This window comes from Prosopis cineraria, unplaced genomic scaffold, assembly GCF_029017545.1.
Source record: "Prosopis cineraria cultivar Desert tree isolate PC_DT_omini unplaced genomic scaffold, ASM2901754v1 PC10, whole genome shotgun sequence".
In the NCBI taxonomy this organism is placed as follows: Eukaryota; Viridiplantae; Streptophyta; class Magnoliopsida; order Fabales; family Fabaceae; genus Prosopis; species Prosopis cineraria.
In genome coordinates, this window is record NW_026555341.1 from 18,060,906 (window position 1) to 18,086,497 (window position 25,592).

The 25,592-nt window shown below is 31.9% G+C and overlaps 1 protein-coding gene across 8 annotated transcripts in view; it reads left to right on the plus strand.

The window, feature by feature from the left end:
* LOC129321856 (OVARIAN TUMOR DOMAIN-containing deubiquitinating enzyme 9-like) overlaps positions 1–17,121 on the plus strand; it is a 48,895-nt gene extending 31,774 nt beyond the window's left edge. For 3 of the 8 annotated variants that reach the window (XM_054967789.1, XM_054967788.1, XM_054967787.1), the window contains 8 exons: positions 7,987–8,060; positions 9,372–9,426; positions 9,891–9,965; positions 10,057–10,130; positions 10,226–10,274; positions 15,214–15,298; positions 16,417–16,473; positions 16,745–17,121. In XM_054967789.1, coding sequence (XP_054823764.1) covers positions 7,987–8,060; positions 9,372–9,426; positions 9,891–9,965; positions 10,057–10,130; positions 10,226–10,274; positions 15,214–15,298; positions 16,417–16,473; positions 16,745–16,800 — 525 coding nt within the window. In that variant the 3' untranslated portion in view covers positions 16,801–17,121. Of the gene's footprint in view, positions 1–5,008; positions 5,169–5,262; positions 5,291–5,809; positions 6,214–6,280; positions 6,544–7,986; positions 8,061–9,371; positions 9,427–9,890; positions 9,966–10,056; positions 10,131–10,225; positions 10,275–14,491; positions 14,905–15,213; positions 15,299–16,416; positions 16,474–16,744 lie in introns of those variants that run through there. The other 5 variants (XM_054967786.1, XM_054967785.1, XR_008596118.1 and 2 more) reach the window with 5 other exon arrangements.
* The last annotated feature ends 8,471 nt before the right edge of the window (positions 17,122–25,592 follow it).

Consider the following 25,592-nt stretch of genomic DNA (forward strand, 5'->3'; position numbering starts at 1 on the left):
TGTTGTTCGTTCATACTTAAAGTCATGTGTTATTAATTCATGAAAACCTACAACTAATGGACCATTAACATACTTGATGAGGTATGGTGTAATTAAGAAATCAAGCATCAAAAGAATAATTTAATCTAGAGGTGGTGAATCAAGTATTTAATAGTTAAAAGAAAGATTGATGAGAATATTAAACAAATACTGTTATAGATTCTATAGATAGAGAATGTTTGATCATTAGGTATGATGAAGTAGCCTCCCTGAAAAAGGTCACATTGAACAATAATTCCTCATATGAACTTTGTAAATATCTATGGATATGGATTCTTGAGGTGTATTGACATTTCAGTTGATATTAAAAAATATAATTCTCATATTCAATGTCACTTAATATGATGTTTCAATAAAAATTGAAAACCATACAATTACCTAAAGAGACACATCCATTTAACTCAAATAGCATTACATTTCATCAAGCTAGAGATTTCATGGCAAAAAAAAAATTTACAATATATCCCAGATGCATCAATGAGTTGGCATTGAACCTTGAACCTAAAGGGAAGGAAATGATAAACAATGAAATGTGGTTATAAGAAAAGTAATTACAGTTAGCTTGATGAACTTGAAGGAATGGATACAACAGACAATATTTAAAGATGAATTTAAAAAGGGACAATAAACTAGAACACATATTTGTAATATAAAAAAATCCTCTTTATTTTCAATTATGGTAAAATATGCAAGTTTCTTTATTTGTTTTTCTATCTTAACAACCAAAACACAAAGCTAACAGTCACTTGAATAACATGTAAATCAACAAAAATAAACACATGAATAGAGTCTGTAAAAATAATATGTCTTAAGTCCAAATCTTCAAACTCATAGTTGAATGGAAACAAAATTAAAATTAGATAATAAAACAGATTCATGCTCATGTGACATAGAGTTTGATCATTTTCTCCATCATATTCATCTCTAGTTTCATTGCATCAACAATAACTATAATCAGAAAATTTTTGCATATATTTCAAAGGAAAATGATGAAAATTCACAATAAATTTTGAGAAATTAAGACTTTGGTATCTTTAGTTTAGTCTTTGTGTAAGGGAGAGATCTCAAAACAAACTTTACTTGTACAAGAATTGAGAGTAGAAAGCAAATTTGTTTGATGAAATAAGAAAGGATTTTGCACTTGGTGCATTGCCCTAGTGGCAAAGTGATCCTAGTAGGTAGAGTTGAGAATAAGGGTTGAGTTTAGAGAACCAGGCATAGAGGCCCTCTTTAAATAAGAGTTCAAGTTTTAAAAATTATTTTTTTAAAGTAACTAGGTTTGAGGCCTAGCCCTAATAAGCCCTATGAAAAAAGGCTCGGGCTCGAGTTCGGACGGTCCTTTAAACCCTAATAAACCCGATTATCTTAAATACACACACATATGCATACATATATTTGATTAATGATGACAAAATTTAGTTAATATTTATTGTAGGTGATGACGAAGAAGTTGCAATGATAATTGACATTGAATTTTCACTTCCATTTTCAACAAATGAAACTACATTTAAGGGATCTAATATTTTATTCTTAGATGATGAGGAGGAGTATTTAGATTTACACTGATGAAGATTTTAATCTTCATTTTAAATTTAAAATTTTAAATCTTTGTCAAATTTTATGTGAAACTTTGATTTGTTTCATATTAGATTTTAGAATATTCTATTTAAATAAAAATGTTGGATTTTTTTTAAAAGAGGGCTTAAGAGCTCAACCCTGAACCCTTTAAATAAGGGTTATGTCTCAAAATCAGGCTAGAGAGAGAGAAAGAGAGAGAGAGAGAGAGAATTTTGAGGATTCAAATAAAAGATTTTATCTTTTAACTTTGTAGAAGATGACTAATCTAAATCGATGGTCAAACTGTAATAAAAGTTATAAAATGAATATGGCAGTTTATAAATTTATAATTTTCACATTATGCAAAAAAATTAATGCAACTGTCCCATGTTAGGAAAAACTAAACACCATTTGATACCTCATTGTGCAACCATCCTATCTCATGTAACTACATTATTCACGTTTGACAAGTTAGTGTTAATTTAAAAAAAATTAAAATTCAACTTTAAATTTAAAGTTAATGTAGCTTGACAAGTTAAAATAATGGAGAGATTTTTAGAGTTGAGATATTTTTATATTTATTTTAAATTATGAGTTGTTAAAATCAAAATCAAAATTATACTAATATTTTGAAATCTTAAATTTTAAATTATGAGTAACTTCATGAAAGTTTAAAATTAAAATTTAAAATTACAGGTAAGAAGTTGGTCAGTGTACAAAATGGGGAGATTTTTCGGAGATGAGGATCCATACATAATTTGGTTATTATTTTATATTAGAAATTTAAAATTATAAATAAATAAGTTAATGTAAAGTTAAGATAATGTAGAGATATTTCATATTTGGTAGTTGAGGTAATTTTATTTATATTTAAGAATTAAAAATTAAATAAAGCAAAATTATATTAAAAATTATATTAAAAGTTGAGGATGCTGCTTGTGGTTCTACTAATATTTTTAAAATTTAAATTTAAATTTAGTCATAATTTCAGGAAATGTTTAAAATTAAAGTATCAAATTTTGCATAATTTTGAAAATGGAAATTTTAAAGTTAAAATTTAAAATTATGAGTAAGTAGTTGTAAAGTTTGGATAATGCAGGGATTTTTGGAGATGAGGAAGGCATAAATGATTTTCTTATTATTTTAAAATAAAAAATTTTGATATTGTAGATAAATAAGTTAATGAGAATTGAGATAATATAGAGATATTTGGAGGAGATAGTTTTATTTATATTTAAAAATTAATAAATAAATAAATCAAAATTATATTAGGAACATGTGTCATTATGACGATGTTACTCGTGGTTCAACTTTTATATATATATATATATATATATATATTAATTATATTATATTATATAGAGAGATATTTGGGAGATGTAGTTTTATTTATGCTTAAAAGCTAATAAATAAATAAATCAAAATTATATTTGAGACACATGTCATATCCAAGATGCTGACGTTTCTACTTTTAGATGGATAGATGGATGGATGGGTATATAATTTGCTTATATATACCAAGGTTCATTTGCAAGAATGATGCATCACTTGACTAAATAATATTTTAATTAATATTGTTGTCTTTCTAATTCACAATTCTATTAATATGATATTGCTTACTAAAAACAATTTCATACTTTAAATTATATATTTCTTTGCTTGATATCCTCTCAACAAGAAGATTGATTTATGTAGCAAAGAGTTGGCCTTTTGAGAAGATGATATTTCATGAAAGAAAAATAATAATTAAAAGATGTTTCACTTTTCATATTATATTCATAATATATATTGATAATTGTTTTATTTTTTGCAATATATGTTAGTGATACCCAATTTACTTAATTATTGTTGTTGGAGTGATGTCAAGATCTATTGAGGGTAAGAAGGATTTAACTCTTAAAGTTTTAGTATATTGTTAGACTCTACTTTATCATTTAATATTTACAATATTAATTCTTAATTATATTATCTTCTATCATCATGATGATAAATTAAAATAACATCAAAATCTTTATAATGTTAGTTATACTTTCCTAAACTTGTATACATTTATGAATTGGGGCACATGTCAAGCAAGTATTGTAAATTTTGATTTTTTTATTAAAAATCCACCAAACACAACTTTAAATATTATTTATAGAAAAATATTATTCACATATCTATAAAGTGTAATTTAGAACTAATTTATAATATCTCTAAATTTAATTTATGAGTAAATTATTTTTATTTAATAACAACTCATTCAAAATTTTAAAATAATTCTCATATTTATTTAACTTAATTTTTCTATATCCTGGGCATAGCATAGGCCATATACTAGTTATTATAAATAGGTGGTTGATTATGACAAAAAGAAGTTACTATAATTTGTAATCACTTCTTGATTTAATTTTGGACTTGTTTGTTTTAGATTTTTATGAAAAACTATTTATTTTATGAGATTTTATGAAATTTATTTAAAATTTTAAAAATAATTAAAATATAAAAGAAGCACATTTTTGATCATTTTGAAAAGCTATTTCAGGTAATTTTTAAAATTAATCTGACGCATAAATGAGAAAGGATTTTAAAAAAAATGTGGAGATGGATGAATGTATTATAAAATTTTAAAATAATTAAATAATAAATTATTTTATAAAATAGAAATGTATGACAATATTATAAAATATAAAAATAACTAACTAATATGCCATTAGAGTAAGTTCTTGAATCCGGCTTACTTAATTTTTTTACCAAAAGAATAAAAATAACTCTAATATTCACTTTTTTTTAAACTATCATTAGAAGTGTACCTTGAATTTTTTTTAACTTTATATAATATTTTATTTTAATTTTTTAATTTTATAAAAAAAATTTAACTACAGTACTATTAGTTTTTTTTAAATTTATGTTGAATTTTACAATATTGATTAAAAAATATCAAATATTTACATATTAAATCTAATTTTTTAAAAATAATAATGATTGAAATAAAAAATAATCATTTAAAATTAATAATTTTAAAAATTAAAAATTAAAAATATATTTTATAAAATTAAAGGACTAAATTTAAACATTATATAAAATTAAATAATTAAATATATATTTTAATTTTTTATTATTAAAATCAAACATAAAATAATATATGTTTTTTTATAAATTTTTTACAAAATAAATATTTTTTAATAAAATTTTAAATTATCTAAAAATATTATTTATTTTTTAATTTTAAACAAACTGTGGGTTATGTTTTTGATATTAAAAAAAAAAAAAAGCTGTTGGTTCAATATTTAAAAATTAAAAAAATAAAAATACGACGAAGTTCGGCTGCGGGTTAGGAATCCGGGTCCGCATGCCACGTCACCCCCAATACGGTGTCGTGGTTTTCTTTTTTCCTTTTAACGCCGATGGCCGAAGCGAGGCTGAGCAGCAAAACTGCAAAGAATTTCAAAACAAGACGGCAACTCTAACCCAACTTGCAAACTTTCCCATATTCTTTTCTGCTCCGGCATTCTGTTCATTGTCTTTCCGATTTTTGATGTATCCAGTTTTTCAATCCCCTTACGGAATTTTTCATCCTCTTCTCGATTGAGGTTTTTGTTGCTTCTTTTTCACGATTTTATTAATAATTTCTTTTGCTTTTTAATTTTGATTGCATTATAATTTCTTTTTGTAATATGGCTTTAGGGTTTTCCATTGGGTTGCATGTTACCAGGTCGGTATTTTTAGATAAAGTTAACGTTTGTTGTTCATTAATATTTATCCTTTCTGAGGATGATTTTTCACTTTTTTCTTTTTTAGTTTCCATTGTTATCGGTTTGAGACTAATAGCTCAATGTGAAACTCCTATCCTGGGATGAATTTAATAATTTACCATAATTTTTCTTTTTAAAAGGTTCCATCGTGAATTTTGTTTTACTTATTATTTATTTTGGGAGTAGATTGAGGGAATTGCATCCGATTCGTGTTCTTCGCTACCAGTCCAGCGAATTACATGCGAATTATTATCTTTATTATTTTATTATTATTATTATCATTATTTGAGATAAGTTAAATACATGTTATTTAGACGGAAGGAGCATCATTTCACTCTTAATCAATATGTTTTTGTTAATGTTGTCTGTGAAGGATGCTTACACATATTTCTTGGATAACATGTTTAAATACCATATGCCCAGTTATTATTATATAATAAATGTGTACCAATTCCTGTTCTTCTTCTTTCTCTTTCTAGCAGTTGAACTATTGTGAGGCACGCATACCAAGCAGATTAGTTGCTTGGGTAGTTAGAGTATCTGTTATTCAACATGCACATGGCAACACATGACATGGATCCTGATGTTGTTCGCTGGGGTCTACATCATCTTCTAGGTGTCTGTACACTTTCTAATAATGGTTCACCCAGTATCATAGCTCAATATGATCCGGATTCAGGTCAAGTTGAATATGTTAGAGAAGGCTTTTGTCATTATGATAATGTGGAGAATGATGAGGCAGTTGCTCGTGCTTATCAAGAAGAGTTATCACGAATTGATTCCATGGAAGCTTCTGGGTCATCAAATTCTGAGAATCAGCATGTTCGGGCATCAGTTCTTGCACAAGATTGGTGTTCTGATTCGAATAGATCTCATGACTCTGGTATTACAAACTTTGCATTGCATTTATCTGTTATTGTCTTCTTCCCATGACACATTTTGTATGGCAGTTACGATATCATGTCCACCATATGTTGGAAGTGACACCTATCAAAAAGCCATCGATGAACCAAACAATATGAAAGAAGTGGAGAATTATGGTCAAAGCGAAAAGGAAAATGATACAGTACATGAAATTGATATCTTTGGCTCGTCTTCTGGATCTGATGTACCTGTTTTTAATGAGGATTTGTGGCATTCCTTGGAAATATCAGATGAGTCTGTCCTTGATAGTGAAGTTGGTAAAAGATTGAATCAGATGGTTCCCATTCCTGTAAGTGTAACTAAATTGCCGTTGACATCTTTTCCCCGCTTTAAACTCAACATCTTTTCTCTTCTACTGTATATCCTGTTTATATTTGTATCGCTTCTTCTTTGGTCAATCATAATATGGTAAATGATGTTAAAGATTTCATTGTTGTTTTATAGAATTATCCCTCACCTTTTCTAGTCTCAAGAGATGTTTTTATTTGTTCTGTGGCTTAGCTTATTCTTTTTATCCACAGCTCATTAGTAGAGGAGGTTAACAAGTTCCAACATTTGCTGCTCTTCAATTTTATTTATTATCTGCTCGACCTTGTATTTTGGGAAGAATAAAATTAAAAGTAAGTGCTTTGTAAAGCCTTGATAAAGGAAACTTGACATACAACTATACTAATACTAATGCTTCAGTAAGCATTGATAAGGGGTGAATTCATTTACCAATATTTATTCGTGAAGATGGTTTAGCTTGTGATACCTGGTGGAATTGATATAGAACTAAATATTGAAGAAAGATAAATTAATACTATTGCTGTAATTTTATCCATGGATGCTAAATACCAGTCATATTTGTTCTCATGATGCCACAGGAATATGTGTTTTGAAACAGTAGGAAATCTGGCAGATAATCAAAACCGTCAGTTCTTTCTAAGATTTCAGTTTACCCAACGCATTAAATTAAAGTTTGAAAAGAAAGTGTGGCATGGAAGTGAACTATAGGAATGGTGGAAGATGAGAACAATCATCGATCATATTGAATTTTCTCTTACTTTTCTAAAATATTCACTTCATCTTTTAACCATATGGGAAGTAGAAATGAGTTACTGCTCAAACCGTTGGCCATTTTATGAATGTCGAGGATGAGTTTGATGTAAATGTAATTCAGTAGCAGTGTGCTTGCTGTTTGGTTTTCCCTGAAAGAAGGAAAACTGTGGATAAAACAGATTATGCAGTGATTTTACATTTTAAGTTTGCGTGACTGACAATTTAGGATACATATAGGATAAAACTTACCTACTCATAGTTTTTTTTTTTTTTTTTTTTTTTTGGCTTTCTTTTCTGTGACACATACCAGATTTGCATACTTTGTCGTATGTACTTTGTGCTTCTCTGGTAAAGTGTTCGTACTATATGATATAAATTGCTCTACTTGGGGTTCTTTTTTATTCTGTTGTTTTATCCTGCATACTCTCTTTTTATTTAGAGGCTTTATTGCATCAACTTTATGTGCCCTTTTGTGTGTAAATTCTTTCGGTTTACTTATTATTTCTTTCTGGACAAGCACTTAAAAAAAAAAAAAAAAAGAAATTTCTGATGTATAAGATGTGTATGACAGATGTAATATGTGGATCACTTAAGGAGTACCATTTTCTTTTATGTTATCTTATAAGGGTTTCGATGGAGTTTTAACTGGGACGATGATAATCACTCTTATATTCCTTCTTTGTACATGCAGCATATTCCTAAAATCAATGAAAAACTACCATCTGATGATGAACAAATATCAGATCACCAAAGGCTGTTAGATAGGTAATGAGTTATACTTTGTTTCAATCTCCACAGTTTGAGTTGTCTACTATACAGAATATGAAAAAAAAAAAAAATTTAATATGTATGTATTCGTATAAGTTTCAAGCCTTAGTGCTCCCCTCCTTCTCCACAGAATTCCGTTACTTTGTGTACCTTTCATTTATTGCAGTGTTATATGCATTGTCTTTAGTTGTGACTCCTTGGAATAATGCATGAACTGTCTCGTAACACTTCCAATCATATGTTATGTCAGGTCTGGTATGGGAAAAAAAAATATTTGTCTGTCCACTAGCTGATGGTGAGCCTTGTCATCAATAGTTGTATCTTCTAGATAATCACTTGTCTATGTTTTGACTCTAGGTTTTTCTATTGCCTTACACCCCAATTCACTAGAATTAAACAGCAAATCTAACATTTTCTACTGATATAAAGATCCCTTGTGAGTAAGCAATATAAATTTGAAGAAAGTATTTGGGTCTACTCATATATTTGATCTTAAACTCCTTTGTCAATTGTGTTCTCAATGATTTTATCCCCTCTAATCTGTGTCGGTGACAAATGATATAAAGGATTCTTAGAGCAACTCCTCGCCCCTTTTGTAAAGCAGTAGGAAGATAAAGATAATTGCAATCAGATATTTCAAGAATATTATCAATAGGTGAAGGTGTTACGTTGATCTTTTCAAGAGCAAATTGAGACGAGTCTAGTTGAGATGTTGGGTTCATTGATAGTGCACTTGAAATGGGCAGGTACAGTCATAAGTTAGCTTGGGTTCCCAATTCTGCACGTATATAATTATTTTTGACTGAATATTGTAATTTTGATTTATGCTAATAAAGAAATATTAGTTCATTTCTGTCAGAGTTGTTTCTTTCCGTTCCCTTTTACATTAAATTTGAGCCCTCCCAACTGTTTGTGATAACTGGGAATGGTGCTAGAGGGTAGTTTAATTGGAAGTCTTAACTATAAAAATTGATCCATTTTCTTTTCTATTGCCACTAAAACATATTAACCTCAAACCATGAGGGATGTAAATTCTGTTTCAGGCCATTGTTTTTTTTTTTTTTTTGGGAATGGAAACAGAGTCATATATATTCACAAAAGAATGAACAACAATCAAATCAAAAGGAAACAACAACCTAAATTCCCCTTCCGTCATCCACTACCTTAATGCAACAAGGTGGGGGTTGTTGGGCTTTTCATACTTATATTAAGCTTTTTGGGCATGTAAATCTGTGCAGAAGCTATATTTTATTAATGTTGTGGCTGTTGATCATGTAGTCTAATTTTAAATATTATGATCTTTCTCAGGTTGCAGTTATATGATCTGGTTGAGAATAAGGTTGAAGGAGATGGTAACTGCCAGGTTGGTTCTTATCTTTGTGTGTGGTTAGTATCTTTGTGAGATGCAAACTATGTTTCAGGGCTTATTTCCATCATTGGAAGAAACAATTTTGTTTGAATTTCGTTTGAAGTTTTGGTTATGTATGTAGCCTCCTACTTTCTTGGCTGCAAGTCTACAACTGTTCAATTACTTGGTACTTTCTAGTTACTTACTTTTAGAATTGTTGATATTTTATGTGGTATTGTAATTTAAGTGTTTAAATAAATAGAAGCTGATTTTTAGCAAATACCTGGCAATGTTAACAATTTTGCAGCTATATAATCAAAGGCTTTGACTACTATAAATCTTGTGTTTTTTCTAAAATTTACAAAGCATCAACATTAATGAATATGTGAATCTCTTACTGGTATGATAAATTGCATGTAATAAAGGACAGCCCCTGCAGCTAAGTTAAAGCTAATTGCCTTAGTTTTATATTCTTCCAGTTTCGTGCTTTGTCAGACCAGCTTTATCGCTCTTCAGAGCACCACAAATTTGTACGAGAGCAAATCATTAAACAGGTTTTGTGATTTTTATGAAGATAGACTACTATTAATACTCCTTTATGAGTTTTTATTATTGATACAATTGTTTCTATTTGTGCTTTCTCAGCTAAAGTCTCACCCAGAACTATATTCGGGTTATGTTCCTATGGCTTATAGTGATTATTTGAGGAAGATGGACAGGTATGCTGATACCTGTCATTATGCTCATCTTTTATAATGTACTGGTTTTGTCGAAGTTCTGTTTGCTAATACTTTTTATTATATGGCTGAAAAAGGAGTGGTGAATGGGGTGATCATGTCACGTTGCAGGCTGCTGCAGACTGGGTATGATGAAGCATTACTCTTTCTCCTCTTCTTGACTTCTATTCTTCTACTAATGATATGGTTGACTATGCACTTACTACCAAGAGTTCAAATTTTATTCAGCCAAGGGGTAAAAATACTTACAAAGTTGTCAGTTAAGAGCATCCAATATTCTAAAATGAGGAAAGGTGCACAAGTGCCTATATCGTTATTTAAGTTAGTGCAAGAGTGACCAATTTATTAACTAGCTCGGACGTCTATTATCACCTTCCTCCATCTTTGCCATGTGCGGCTAGGTTTGTCCGTTATCTCCGCCCGTCCACTTCGTCTTCATCTTCCATCTTCTTGAGTTGCTTCTATTACTCAGGAAGTGGAGCTTTCTACATCTGACTAGGATGGTGGAGTAGATGAGGGATAGAGTTGAGAACTTAACAATCAAACTCGGATAGATCGAGGAAGATACAAACTCTAGAACACAAACAGCTCAAATCCATGTGAGTGGTTGGGAATCTCTTGCAGCCCAATGGGGACAACCTTGACAGCTAGAGTGGTCTAGGTCCAACTCCGATGAGGACTCTAGGACCATTGGGTTAATAGGCATGTACCGGAGATCCTTGTTGCCTGTGACTCAAATGGGTCTCCTGAAATTCTCTTATTGCACTTTCAGTCACGACTTGTCCGACATTCTTCTCCTAGGTGATGTGAACTTCTCTTGGCTTGGCCCCATGAAACACACCCCTCTCAATGTCAACCCTGTTGCAGAACTTCTCCTAGCTTGGCATCAGAGTCTCATAGAAAGTGTTGCAGCTTCCAGAATCAATGTTCCTGCTGGAGCACACTGAGGTGGGGTTAGACCATGGTGAATTTGGGAACACAGCTCACTTTCCTTTTGGGACTTGTTTACATGAAATTAAAGGAGTTCATCCTCCAGACAAAAGGGATAAGGACCCTAGTAGAATAGTAAGGCTATGTGCTTGAAGTAGTGATGGACTTGTGCTATCAAGGGAGGGGGAGGATGCTGTCGGCAGCCACGATGTTTCAAGGGGTAGAGATGAGCATGGCAAGGGAGAGGCTGTTGTACAAGACTAGGAAAGAGGACATGTATTGCTTCACATTTGGGAACTTAGATTTGCTGGAAGTGCTGATTGCATTTGACAAGAATGAAGGAGACATGTCAGATTTTGTATTCCACATTAGCACAAATTGGTTAACCATTTGCCTAGGTGGACAGCATAGTGGTCAATCCTTGACCTATTTAATGTATTGGTCACTCTTGCACTAACTTAAATAACGTTATGGGCACTTGTGTGCCTTTCCTTATTTTAAAATAATGGATGCTGCTAGCTGATAACTTTGTGGGTATTTTTACCTCTTTGTCCAACTTTAATTTCTCTATTTTATAGGGATCAATAGGGATGAAATAAAAAAGACCAATGCAAATTTTTGCAAATAGGGATGAAATAAATCGTTCATAGTTGCTTGAAAGGTGGTTGGTGCATTAATGAAGTTGAAAGGCATGACTGTGAACTCATAGTGCCCAGAGTGAGTTTGAAATGCTGTTTTGTAAATATCATTAGGTGACATCTGAATTTGGTGGTATCCAGATCGCAGATCCAGTTTGGAGAAACAAGTTGCCCCGTGTAACTTATTTAATAACTCATCAATGTTGGGGATTAGAAACTTGTCTAGAATGGTAATGCTATTCAATTTTCGGTAATCTATGCAAAAATGCCATGAATCATCTTTCTTTGCGACTAGTAAGATTGGGCTAGCAAATGGATTGGAACTAGGCTGAATAAATTCCTTTTGTACTAATTCTTCAACTTGCCTCTCAATCTCAGTTTTTTCATAATGAGGATACTGATATGGTCATAAATTGGGAGGACTGGCTCCTAGTTGTAAGGGAATGGTATGAGAGTGATTTTTGAATGGTGGCAAATTTATGGGTGGGTTCTTTGAAAATGGCTGGGAATGCGACAAATAAAGGTTCTAGGTTGAAATATTGGGAAGATTTAGGTCAACGGAAGCTTGCATTGAATTAAATTGAGCACCTTTAGTAGTATTAGGGACTCCTTGTAACTTATACCTCTTGCCATTCACCCAAAAAATCATGAAGAGTTGATTCCAATTGGCTTGTACAGAATTGAGAGATGCAAGTCACTTAATATCGAGAACTAGATCAGCACCCTTTAGAGTGAAGGGGAAAAAAATTTCTTTAATAGTTAAACCTGTTCGTTCAACTTCAATATTTTTGTAGACTCGGTTGTACCGCACAATGCTACTGCCCCTTATTTGAACCCCAAAAGTAGAAATAGATTGGGTAAGTAGGTGATGCTCTTGAATTAGTGCATCAAAAATAAAATTGTGTAGACCCACTATCCACCAATAATGACACCTGTTTAATCAGCCGCTTAATTTCATCGCTGTGCCAGAGTTATTTCCTAGGATGGCATTTAGTGAAATTTTGGCTCCCTCAAGTTCATTTTCTTCAAGGCTGATGTCATCCAGAGGAGGAAAAATCTCCTCACCTTCCTCGGTGATTTCCATTAGAGAGAAGGAATTCCTACATTGATGCTTAGGCCAGAATTGCTCTCCATAATGGAAATAGAGACCCTTCTCCGTCCTGTGTAGGTGCTCAGCGTCCATGGAAGCTGGTTTGATCAAGTTAGCCGATGCTGGTTTGTGTGAAGGAGATGATGTAGAGGTTGGTGGACAATATGCATTAGACAACGCATTTGAAGGTTTGTGGGTCTGATCTTGGGGGAAGGCAATAGCGGGAATATTGAACTAGGTTTGGGTTTGGGTATAGGTCTAAAACGGGTTGGGTTTGGCTCCGATTTTTCCTTCAAATTCAAGTGCAAGGCTGAGCACTCAATAAATGCTTTTGGGCTTGTGTATTCAAATGTTTGAATGCAACTCTTCCTTCAGTCCATTGAGAAAAACTCCGAGAAGTTAGTGTTCAGGCCAATTCTTCACTCTGGCCGCACATTGAGCGAATTCCTGTGCTAAATTGACTTGTCAGATACTGCATAAATGTTTGTCTGGGTTTTGATATTTGGGTGGTCTGTAATTCTCTTGCAGACCCTTCACCAATTCATCCCAATATATCAAGGTACGATCTGAGTTTAACTATGAAAACAAATCTAAAGCATCCCCTTCTAATGACATTGAAGCTATGTCAACCTTCGATTCTTCTGGCGTATGATAATACTGAAAATATTTTTCAGCCTTGAGAATCCATCCACGAGGGTCTCCACCATTGAATTTGGGAAATTCAATTTTGGGTTGAGGTGGATGAGGCCCCTTATTGTAATAATAATTTAATTCTTCTTTGCTCTCTTCGTCCCAGTTACGGTGTCTATGTCGACTTTCTTGCGTTCTTCTATTTCTTTGCAGTGTAAACACTTTTAGTGCCTTTATTTTTCTTGTAAGATGTCAAGTTTCTCCAGTTTAGAAGAGATAAGAGCCAAATCGTGTGCGAGTGGGTTATGATTTTTTAGGGAAACATTGGTTGAGTTGTCAGGAGGATTGGTTTCTTGACCTATACATGTGGTTACCATGGCTCTGATGCCAAATTGATGGGTGCTCACGGTAGTAAAATAAAATAAGAAACAAATCTATTAAGATGGTATAGAACAAGAGTCTCGTTTTATACTTCTCTCAATAGTCACGCTCAAGAGAATCTCCAAAAAGTTTGAAAGACGGTTTTGTTGATGATGATATGCTAGCTTTTCAGTTGCTAATCATATTTATAAAGTTAAATGCAATATAAAATATTGAATAAAATCTAGATAATTGGATAACTAAATAAAATCTCCTAAAATCTAAAATACTAGATAAAATCCAAATGTATAACATACTGACTTAAATCTAAACAACTAAATAAAATCTACAGAAATCTAAATAAAAACTAAATAGAGGAAAATACTAAATAAAATACTAAATCAAATAATCTATCTTAATTTATCCTATTTTATCTTATGACGCTTCCTTCTTGAATAAGTCTTTATGGGCACACTATCTGGAATCTTATCGGTTGAATTTAAAACTCATGTTATCATCATGTTGCAATAGGCCAATGGGCTTGGCCAAATACACTAATACCATATATACTATCAAATGGGACCAATATTGAGCATGTTTCCGTGTAAACCCTTTAATTTGTAATCCTCAATGAAGGAAGGTCATGCTTTGTACAAGTTATAGGCTTCTTTTCCCTTTTGCTCTGAAATGCTCAGATTAGGAGGGAAGAAAATGATTCAATGATGGAGAGCATTTGAGAAGCCATATTTGGAAGACACCAGTACTAAAGCTTTGGTGTGATCCTTTTGCACTCCTTTCGATCTTAAAGCCAATTTTGATCCTTGTTGCCTGAGAGAACTTGAGACTAACAAAGTTTTCTGCTACAACTGACATCATCATTGACTCCGAATGTGATGTTTCTAGATGACCTAAGATTCATGCCATGTCCACACTCTTCAACTTGCTCATAGAAGTTTGCTTCCCTATTCTTTGGTTTTCAAAGTAATGGATAACTGGGAAGTCATTGTAGTAAGCGGGTATTCTGCTTTCCTACCATTTTGTTTTGGAGGTGGGAGACCAGAAGCTGAAGGTTAAACTGTGCAAGTGGTGGGAGGATCCACCTTATATGGTAATCTAGTGAAAAGCCTCTTGTCTACATATCTAGACAATGATATTAGATATTAGCTTAACAATGTATTTCCATTCTTAATTACTTATGTAAGTCAAATATGAAACTTTAATACAATTGAAATTAGAATTATCATGTTAATATTCAACGCTGGTTCCAAATTCAAATAGACAGCAATTATATTCTCATTTTAATGGTGTATCAGAATTATGTTAGTATTTTTATCTATGTATAATATTTGTGGTATTTCTGATGATATGAGATTATAATCATTTTTGGTTTAACTGATATAGTCATGTGTTGTTGCAGTATGGGGTCAAAATTTTTGTGATTACCTCTTTTAAGGATACATGTTACATTGAGATTCTTCCACAGATGCAAAGGTCTGAAAGAGGTAAGACTGTTAAATTGTTTTAATTATAAATTGTTATGCAGAGTGAATGCAAACAATAATGTCATTTTGTTTTTCAAAAACTCGGACAAAGTGTTTTTAATGAATAAATGTGATTACACACACACACACACACACACACACACACAAGTGAAACGTGCACGTGCATGTATTGTAATTGCAATTTTTAAATATTATTAATCAAACGACTTGGGTAAAATGTTTGAGTCCGGCTACTTTTAAGAATAATGGATGATAGTAAATGAACACTCAATCATTCACCATATTGGCATGACATTCTAATGATGGATTAAACCCAAAGAAAGAAGGAAACAAAGTAAAGCCTAGTAGTCACAGGTTCGATCCTACGCCCACTTGCTTTCAAGCTATTTCAGCTTGCCCCTATGCACTAAAAAAGGGTAAAAAGGAAAATGAAAAAGTTATAAGCCTAGACTGCTGAGAAGTGAACAAATTCCACTAAGCGATTTGGATTTAAATTTTTCTTTGATGATGCTTTTTTTATTTATAACATTTTGAGCAGCTTTCTTAGTATTATACGACTTTAAGACTTTTTTCTTTTTGGAGCTAGCAGTAGGTCTTGTCTTTCTTGCTGATTTCTGTAATTTTATGATAATGATCTCACTTGTCCTAGACCTAACTACTTCAAACAGAGACAACTTAAGGGATAAGAGACTTAAGCCTACAACAATTAATTCTCAATCAACCAAACTTAGAAAATTGAACATATGTCTTCCCTAAAGCACAAATTACATGTAGAGTGTGTTTGGATCCATGCAAATTGCGTTTCAGGGTGAATTTTTTCTTGCCATTTCTGGCTCCGTTCAATAAAATTTTGACTTCTGTTATTATTCATAATATTATTATTATTTAAAAAAAAAAACAGTTGACATTTGATTAGGCTTTCCTTCAACACAGCCTTTTTCCTTGACATTTGCTGTCTGGATCTGGTCGCAATAGTATCACATGTAGGAAGTATATGGTTTTTGCCGTCCTTTTATTTAACCTGTGTTGTGCATAATTTGAATGACATGTTTTAAAAGAGTTCTTTCACTTTAAGCTACATGTACTGAGTTTGGAGTTCCTGTTTGTGACTTGTGCAGTGATATTTCTCAGTTTTTGGGCAGAGGTTCATTACAATTCAATCTATCCTGAAGGAGGTGACATTTTTACATTGTTTCCCACGTATTTTCTTTCAATGCTAAATCATTTCTGGTTAACTCCCTTGAGTAATTTTTTCCAATTTATTGAGAGGTAAAACGGATATATATGTAAAGGAAAGAGCGAGACAATCTTGTGTTCTTCACAAGACTTTTATTTGAACCCTGAATCTAACTTGGGCCCTTTCCCTTGATTTCTCTCTAATCAGCAGGGTACTGTGTGCTACCAATATGTTTTATTTTATAATTTTTGCATGTGGTTCATGTTCAGAATTGCCTATATCCTGCTCGAAGAAAAAGAAGAGATGGTGGAATTTTGGTGGTTAGGATGAGTTCTAAGCCGAGCCAAATATTTCACACAACAGCTCCTTTTAAATTGCTGAGCCTTGGCTCTAATGCTTCGAATCATCAGTATGATCAGCTTTGTGATGGTTGGATCCTATTGCAGCTGCAATTTTATACTCTGGCGACGCCGCAGTATTAGGAATCCCCTGCAGTGTTGGCGATTCGATGTCCTACTCTCCTACAATTGTTTTGTACAGCATTTTTTTTTAAAATAATGATGGTGATAATAATATTATTTTATTGTACAGGACTTATTTATTCTGTATATACTTGATATATTTTATATCAGTATCTTTCTGTTTTAATGTTTTTCTGGGGGTAAAGGAAACCTAAGTCAAGAAATGCAGATATAAATTACAAAAGGATTGAGGTCATAGCTGTTCTGGACATTGTATAGAGCTATTGGAGTTGTTTGAAATTATTTTTATTTTATTATTTTAAGAATTGGTGTTTTGTAGAATATGTTTTGAAAACAAAAAAAGAGGTATTTTTTTTATTTTCTTTTATTCTTCAGAACAATTAAAAGTTATTTTTATTTTTTATTTTTTAGAATAATATTTTTTTTTGTTCTCTAAAACACTTTTTGAAAATATATTATTAGATAAATTTTTTTATTCTCTTATTTTGAAAAATGAAAAATTATTTTTAGAATAGGTTTCTAAACAAGTACATTATTTCCATCATCTGTGTTTTTTTATTCAAGGGTTAAAGTACAAAAATGTCTTCCAAATTTTTTTCATCATATTTGATATTTTAAACTTTTCTATTTCGGAGCAATGTCATTTTTTACGAAGGATCCAATTTCGCTCGCAATTGACATTGATTAATATTTGACCATTAAATTTTTTTTTTACTACAACATTGACACATGGCAAGTTTTTATTGGTCTAACTTTCTCAATGCTCTTCCCCTCTATCTCTGAACTAGCGTTCATCTTCTTCCTCCCTCTCAATTATCGCCTGTGCATCATTTGCTCCTCAAAACTCTCTGGAACTATGGGGTTTGCAACGTTTACGTCAGTATCATGAAGCTGTGGTAAAGAAAGGCTACTTCTATCATCTTCTGTGGTAACTGAGCCTCCATAGCTGGTCGCTGCACCAGCCACCTGTGCAACATGGGCCATGCCCCCCATTCACCTTGTTGGCGAAGCAAGGGAGGTCTTTAGACAAATACTGACTTGGAATGTACATAAAATCTTCGAACTTAGGAGTGCCTTGCTCTCAGTAAATTCATCGCAAGTATTTAAGAACTTACGCTGACTCCTTCATATGCGGTATATATGGTGTAACTAATCAATAATTTAGGACCTGAGGCTTTTAAACCCTCATCCTCATGGGGAAGAATTCAAAGATGATAAGAATGGTGAGGTAGGCGAAAGGGAAGCAGAAGCATGAGAGGACAATGGGAGGGGTGGAGATTGAACTAGTGAGGACGTTGAATGAATCGATCACTCTGTAACCTCTCCGTTTCACCCTCCCGCTCATACCCGAACCTGGACCCCTCTTCTTGCAGGCCGAGAATTGAGAGGTAGGAAGAACATGAATTTAACAGTAGATCGGAGTGGAAGATCACTGAGAAAGTTTGACCAATAAAAACTTGCCACGTGTAAATATTTTAGTCAGAAAAGCAAATACTTAACGTCCCAACATTAGTCATTGTTAACATAACCGTGGATAAAATCACACCCTTTTTAAAAAGCTTCAGGGTGATATAATATTGTTCTTAAAAAAAAAAACACGGTTAGGATATCCAGGGCCTCTAGCGACAAGGTTTCAGAACATTTTTAATCTTTAATTTTTTTTATTTAATGCAAAGGGTGCCAGCAAGAAAACTAATGCTTAATGTTTTGAATTTGGCTTTACTCCTCCGCACGCACAGTAGCTTAATTGCACAAGAAAGAAGATCTAAACTGTTCAGATTAATTTGGATGGTCGAAATTTAATGTTTTAAATTATAATTTCATATTTATTACAGTAAAATATTTATAAAAATTAAATTTTTTTAATAAATTTGGTCACCAATCTAAACAGTCTATGTTCATATTATCCAAAAAAATGTAATAATATTAGATTAGGTTAAATTGAAACCTTTTAAAAATTATACCTATCTTCAGTAGTTAAATTTTATTGAAAGGCACAAAAAATACAAACGTTAATATAAAAATATGAATATATTTGATTCAAAATTGTAATATTCAAAACTTGGGAGTGTCTAATAATGATTTCTTACAGTTACGTTAGTTGATATTAAGAGTGGTAATATTTTGTGAGAAATAAATATATGAGGAACACTTCATTTGATTTCTTTTTTTGGCCAGAGAAACACTTCATTTGATGAATCTATATATATATATATATATATATTATGAATTAATCGACACAACTTGGATGATTGGACTGTCACCTGAATGTAAAAACAGTTTGGTTTGACTCATTAATTTGTTTTAGGGATGGACTCGGCTTTGCTCCTCTTAGGAGGAGCTTCTGCTGCAAGTCCAAAGTCTGGACTATTCAGATTAAGTTTAGAGATAGTCCAAATTTAATATTTTATTTTTTATTAAAATAAAAAATTATAAATTTTTTAATAAATTTGATCATTAATTTAAACAGTTTAGTTTTAATATTAATGTTTCAAATTTAATATTAAATTTTTTTATAAATTTTATGAATTGACTATTTAAATTTATAGTTTAGATGTAAAATATTTAACCTGTAATTTTTTAAAAATATTTTTCAAAATATTTATTCATAGATATTTGCATTGTCTAGACTCTAGAGGATATTTGGATAGTTAATTTATAAAAAAAATTAATATTAAAATGGGATCATTCACATTAAATTTGCACTATTTAAAGTATATCACTATCCGAATTAATTATTAGATTTATTAAATTTTTTATAATTTTTATAATTTTTAATTTAAATAAAAAATAAAAAATAAAATATTAAATCAAGAACGTTCCTAAATCTAATTTGGATTATCCAAATTTTGGATGTGCAAGGGCGCTCCTCCTAGAAGGAGCAAAGCAGAGGATTGATTTGTTTTGGATCAGGTGATTTTGATAAAATTAAAATTAACTCTTTTTTTTTTTGTGCCAAAAGAATTGGAATGAACTTGAAACATAGAATAGTTAGATCATTTTGAGTCAATTTTTATTTTTTTTTCTACTCTTATTTTATGAATAAACTTTTTTATTTAATTTAGAAATATTAATGTCAACTTTTTTCTTAATTGTTATGGTAAAATTTTGAGTACATAATTTGTTTATTGATATTGTATGAATTAAGTTGTAGAAAAAAAGTGAAAACTCATTTGTTTTAAAAAGACAAATATATATATATATATGAAAAAATAATGAGGAAATTATACATTAGTATGTTATGACTGAACAACAATAAATAGTGAACGTTATTGTTAGTATTTTTAATATTTTATTATATGTATTTAAATATTATTTTTATGTAATTATTATGTTATCAGTTTGATTATTGGTATAGCAAATTAAATTATGAAAACTGTGACCTGTAATTTTTCTTATTTATCATCCAGTTCAATTTTTAAAAAATGTAAGGAAATTTTTTTTTTTTTTGGAATACAGGGACACGAAAAACCCATGTGAAAGGTGAACATGAATCAGGTTATGTTAGATTCTATAAGAGTCTACATCCTGGGGACAAATGATTAAAAATAATAAGATCAAGATTTTCCTAAGAAGCTTGTTGAGCTAGTATGTCTGCACATCTATTTGCTTCCATAAACGTATGGTCAAAGGTAATGACCTAGTCTTTGATGACAAATTTTCTAACTTTGTTGATAATTCTAGAGAGAGGATGGTTGTTAGTGAAATTATATTCGATAAGCGAGAGGGCTTCCACTGAATTAGAATATATATTGATTTTATTTAACTGTGCATTCCAACAAAGCTGTAGTCCTTCTAAAATGTCCAAGAGTTCTGCCATGGTGTTGGCTTGATAGCCAATGTATTTTAAAAAACTTTTGATCCAATTACCTTTATTGTCTCGTATGATTCTATCACAAGTTGCAGCTCTATTGGAGTTGACAGCCCTGTCAATGTCAAAACGAATCCAACCTGCTTCTAAAGGTCTCCATTGCGCCTCTAATCTTTTACAATCATGACTAAGAATATTAACTCTAGATTGAATCCTCATGTCGTTGGAGACTTGCTAATACTAGAGAAGGCAACGTTAACGTTTTGAATGATTTCCCCTAAATAGATTTTTTCACAACGCGCCTTCTAAATGTTCCAGCAAACTTGAGTGAAAAGCCTCTGCCAAGGAGTCTTTCTTGTATTTAGGTTTCCTGCCTTAGCTTTCATGTTCTAAATTATCAAATCCTATATAGAAAGGGAGAAGAAAGTATTAAGTTTAGAAGGTTTCACCAGTTTAACCTAAACATTGCAAGCTTCTAAGCAATCTCGCAGAATATGAGTTGAGGAATTAAGAGAATTGCATCCAAAAAAGCAAGTTTGTTAAAGAGGAGTACTCCCTTCAATATAAATAGATTTAAGATGAAGTTTGTCCCAAGCAGCTTTCCAAAGAAAGTACTTGATTTTTTTCGTAAGTAAGCCACTTCCAAATCCTTGACTAAATGTCAGAATTATTTGGATCCTTTTGAGAAGCCACAACCTTATAAGTAGATTTGATGGTGAAGTTTCCATCAGAGAGAGGTCTCTAAATAATAACATCATTATCACCATAGGAATTAGGTGGTTGAACTAGCTCAATGAGTCTTATCACCTCAAGAGGAAGGTGACAATTTAATAGGCTAAAATTCCATCCCCTTGCAGAGCTATGTAAATCAAAAACTCTTACATGAAGGATGAGCTCAGCATTAGGGAAGGCATATTTAACAAGAGGTTTTGGAAGAGGGGGCCACTTCAGAAGGAAGAAACTTGCCATGCAACATCCATTTTATTGGATAACTATAGAAACAATGAGAAAGAAAGGTCAAAGATGTTTATTCTCCTTTCAAATGCATTACAGAGTTTTTGATCTTCCTTTTTGTAGTCAAAGGAATCGCAACAATACAACCATATTCTATTGCAAATGAAATAGACCTTAACATAATAATAGGCTAGGCCCAATACCTCATATAATCTAATACTTCCCCTACATGAGAGAAAAAAAGCCAATTACATATATTATGTACTAGACAAAACTAGATTACAATAACCATTCTAAACATAAAGTGTTTCAATAGGAACGACACGCAAACGGGTATGAAACTCTGTAAAGAGAGCTTGAGGAAATGCTTTTGTAAGAACATTTATTACTTGATCAGTAGTAGGAACATAGCCTACACGTAATGTTCCATCAATAACTTTTTCACACATAAAGCATAAATCTAGCTCAAAGTGCTTAGATTTATTGTGCAACACAGGATTAATATGGTGTACCAACAATGGGTATTTGCATCTCTTGTAATAGATTCATAATACATAGAATATCAAAAACTGAGTCTGCTACACTACAGTATTTTGCTTTAGTAGTGGATCTAAATACAATAGCTTGTTTTCTAGAAGTCCACATGATGGGGTTTGAGCTTAAGTTGGTACAGTAACCATTGGAAGATCATCTATCTTCTTTAGATGAACCCCAATTAGCATCTGTAAAAGCTTGTATAGTAAACTGAGATGATGGCTGTAAAAGTAAGCCACACAATGTTGTTCCATTCAGGTAATGTAAAACCCTTTTGACACCTTCCCAATGGATGGTACGTGGCTCATGCATATATTAAGCAAGCTTACTGACTAAAAAAGTAATGTTACGCCTTGTAAGATAGATATACTGTAAGGCACCAAGAATCTTCCTATAAGTAGTTGAATATGAGTGAAGAGAATTGTTAATAATAGCAAGAGTTATAAATAATGCCATAGGAGTCGACTTTGGCATTAGACATGAGCATGTTTGTTTTGTTGAGAATTTCAGTAACATATTTTCTTTGAGAAAGATGTATACCAAGATATGTATGATGGAACTCAATGTCTAAAAAATAAGAGAGTTCACCAAGTACCTTAAGTGAGAAAATGGCACTCATTTGATTAATAACATCTTAAACTTCAGTATCATTGCTCCCTGTAAGTATCAAATCATCAACATAAACAAGGAGATAAAGAGAAAAACACTATAGATAGCCTTCTTCAAACGACAAACTAACATAGATCTAGACTTATTAGTTTGCACAAAGCTAGGAGGTTGTTGCATAAAAATTTCTTTTGTGAGATCTCCATTCAAGAAAGCATTATTGAAATCAATTTGTTACAGTTTCCACCCCTTTAAGACAATAACAGTAATAAGTATATGAATAGTAGAAGGTTTCACTACAAGACTAAATGTGTCATTATAATTTGCTACAGCTTCTTGAAAGAAGCCCTTAGCAACCAACCTTCCTTTTCATTTGGTAGGAGAACCATCAGCATTATTTTTCAACTTAAACAACCATTTACAAGCAATAGCCTTTCGATTATGTAGGAGAGGAATAAGATCCCAAGTATTAAACTGAACTAAAGCATTGTATTCCTTTTTGTAGCAAGACGCTAGTGAAAACCGTATTTTGTCCGGACATTTTTTTTAAATTTAATAATAAAACAAAATATAAATAATAATAATAATACAAAAATAAAATTTAATCCCCTTTTAAGATTATATTTTCAAAAAATAATAATAATGATAATTTAACAAAATCAAAAAAAAAGAAAGGTTAAATCTTGAAAAAAAAATCTTTCTCAAATTATCCCAATCATTCAAAAATATTCGAGAATCAACTTTTGATAGTTAATTTTTGTTACCTTTTTCTTTCTCTCTTTAATCTTTTTCTTTTAAAAAAAAAGAGAGAGAGATATTCTGGTTTAACCCAAAATTAATTTCTTTTTTCTCTTTTCTCTTTTCTTCCTTTTAAAATAATTCTTGAAGTTAAAAAAAATAATAAATAATAAAAGAAGAAGGGATAGCAGGACGTACATGTTGATAGGCTGGAGAGAGGAAATGAGAAAAGAAATAGACTGCCGTACACATACACAGCTCTTTCAGCTTTGTGACAGAAACAGAGACACAGAAACAGCAAAGATAATAGACCAAAGAGACACAGAAACAGAAACAAGCACACATGCATGGGAAATAAAAGACATGCAGATCATACACATGCAGCACAGAAAGGAGAATACACACGCATGTACGCTTTTGGCTGGGCGCAGAAGAAGCAAAACAGAGCAAAAGAACAACAAGCAATCGGAAAATGTACGCTTTCGGCTAGCAGGAGAAAAGAAATAAAACCAAGGACACACGCACGCACGCAAGAGACAGCACGACAAAGAAAGGAGATGGAACAGCATAGGAAAAGAAGAACAAGAGACAAGAACGCAGAAAAACAGACAGCATATAAAAATAGAGCAGAAACTTCGGCGCACACAGAAAACACAGCAGAAAGGAAAAGCGGAGCAGGAAAGCAATGATTCACCTCTTCCATCCCCTATATAAGACCGAATGAAAAACTGAGGAGAGGACAGTTTTTTGGACTGAAAGAAAGGAAGAGAGAAACAGACAGACAGAAGAAACAGAAAATAGAGCATAAAAAACCAAAGGAGAAGAGAAGAGAAGAGTGACCGAGAAGGAGAAATAATAACGTGAAAACGAAGAAAGAGAGAGACCAAAAGCTGAACGAAGAAAAAAAAGAGACTGAGGGACGGAGAGAGGTGAAACAGAAGCAAGAGAGGAGGAGCAAGAGACCGAGAGAGGCGAGTCATTTTCTGGTAAAACAGGAACTGAGTAAGCCGAGAGGAGACGAAGCTGAGACGTGCTACACACAGGAGGAGGAGAGAGAAGAAAGCTGGACGTGAAAACTAAAAAACAGAGACCGAGTGAGAATGTGCGCAGAAGGAGTGTGAAAGCAGGAAACCAGGACAGAGAGAAAGAGGAAATGAGATCAGAAAGAGAGGAATCTGCTCGACTGGTGAGACGAAGCTGGGACGTGCTACACACAGGTTTAGTAGTCTGCTTGTTTAAAAATTTAAAACTCTCGGTTTGATTTTAGTTTATTAACTTCCAAACAAATTTCATGTTTAAATACACGTCCTTCATTTTTTTTAGTTCTTAAGTAAAAATCAATGTGATTGCCTTTTTTTTCTAAAAAAAATATATAATAATAATAATAATAATAAAAAGAGAGAGTGTGAAAAAGAAGGATAAAGAGATTGCAAATAATAATTTTGTTTGCTACCATAACTAAGCTTAATGAAATTTTAGGTGTAATCTCATTTCAAATAAATAAAGAGTTAGTGCAATTATTAAGGCAAGGTCTTTAAATATGTGTTAAGCATAAAAGGGCACATCAATATGTGTGGGCATGTTTTTCATTCCCATTAGTCCTAAGGTCCTTTAATTGTCAATAATATCACACTCATATTGTATGACACTTTCTATGATGATCACATGTACGATTTCAATTATTATGACGAGCCTATTTTATAAAAGGAGGAGGTGAGAATTTGATTCTTACCCAATTGAAAAGATATAAAATAAGTAAGAGAAAATTGGTTTCTAATCACTTACTTGTCGTGTGAGATTTTAAGAATTTCCGCAGACATTTAAAGTGATCTCATGTCACGAAAATCAACAAGATTTCACAGATATGAGAGCAAAACTTATATGTTAAAATTAACTCTCCTTTTATAATTCAAATTAATAATTTATTTAAGTTCCATGAGAGATTTTAAGGATCTTCGTAGGGACTTAAATTAATCACATTATTGTGTGGGA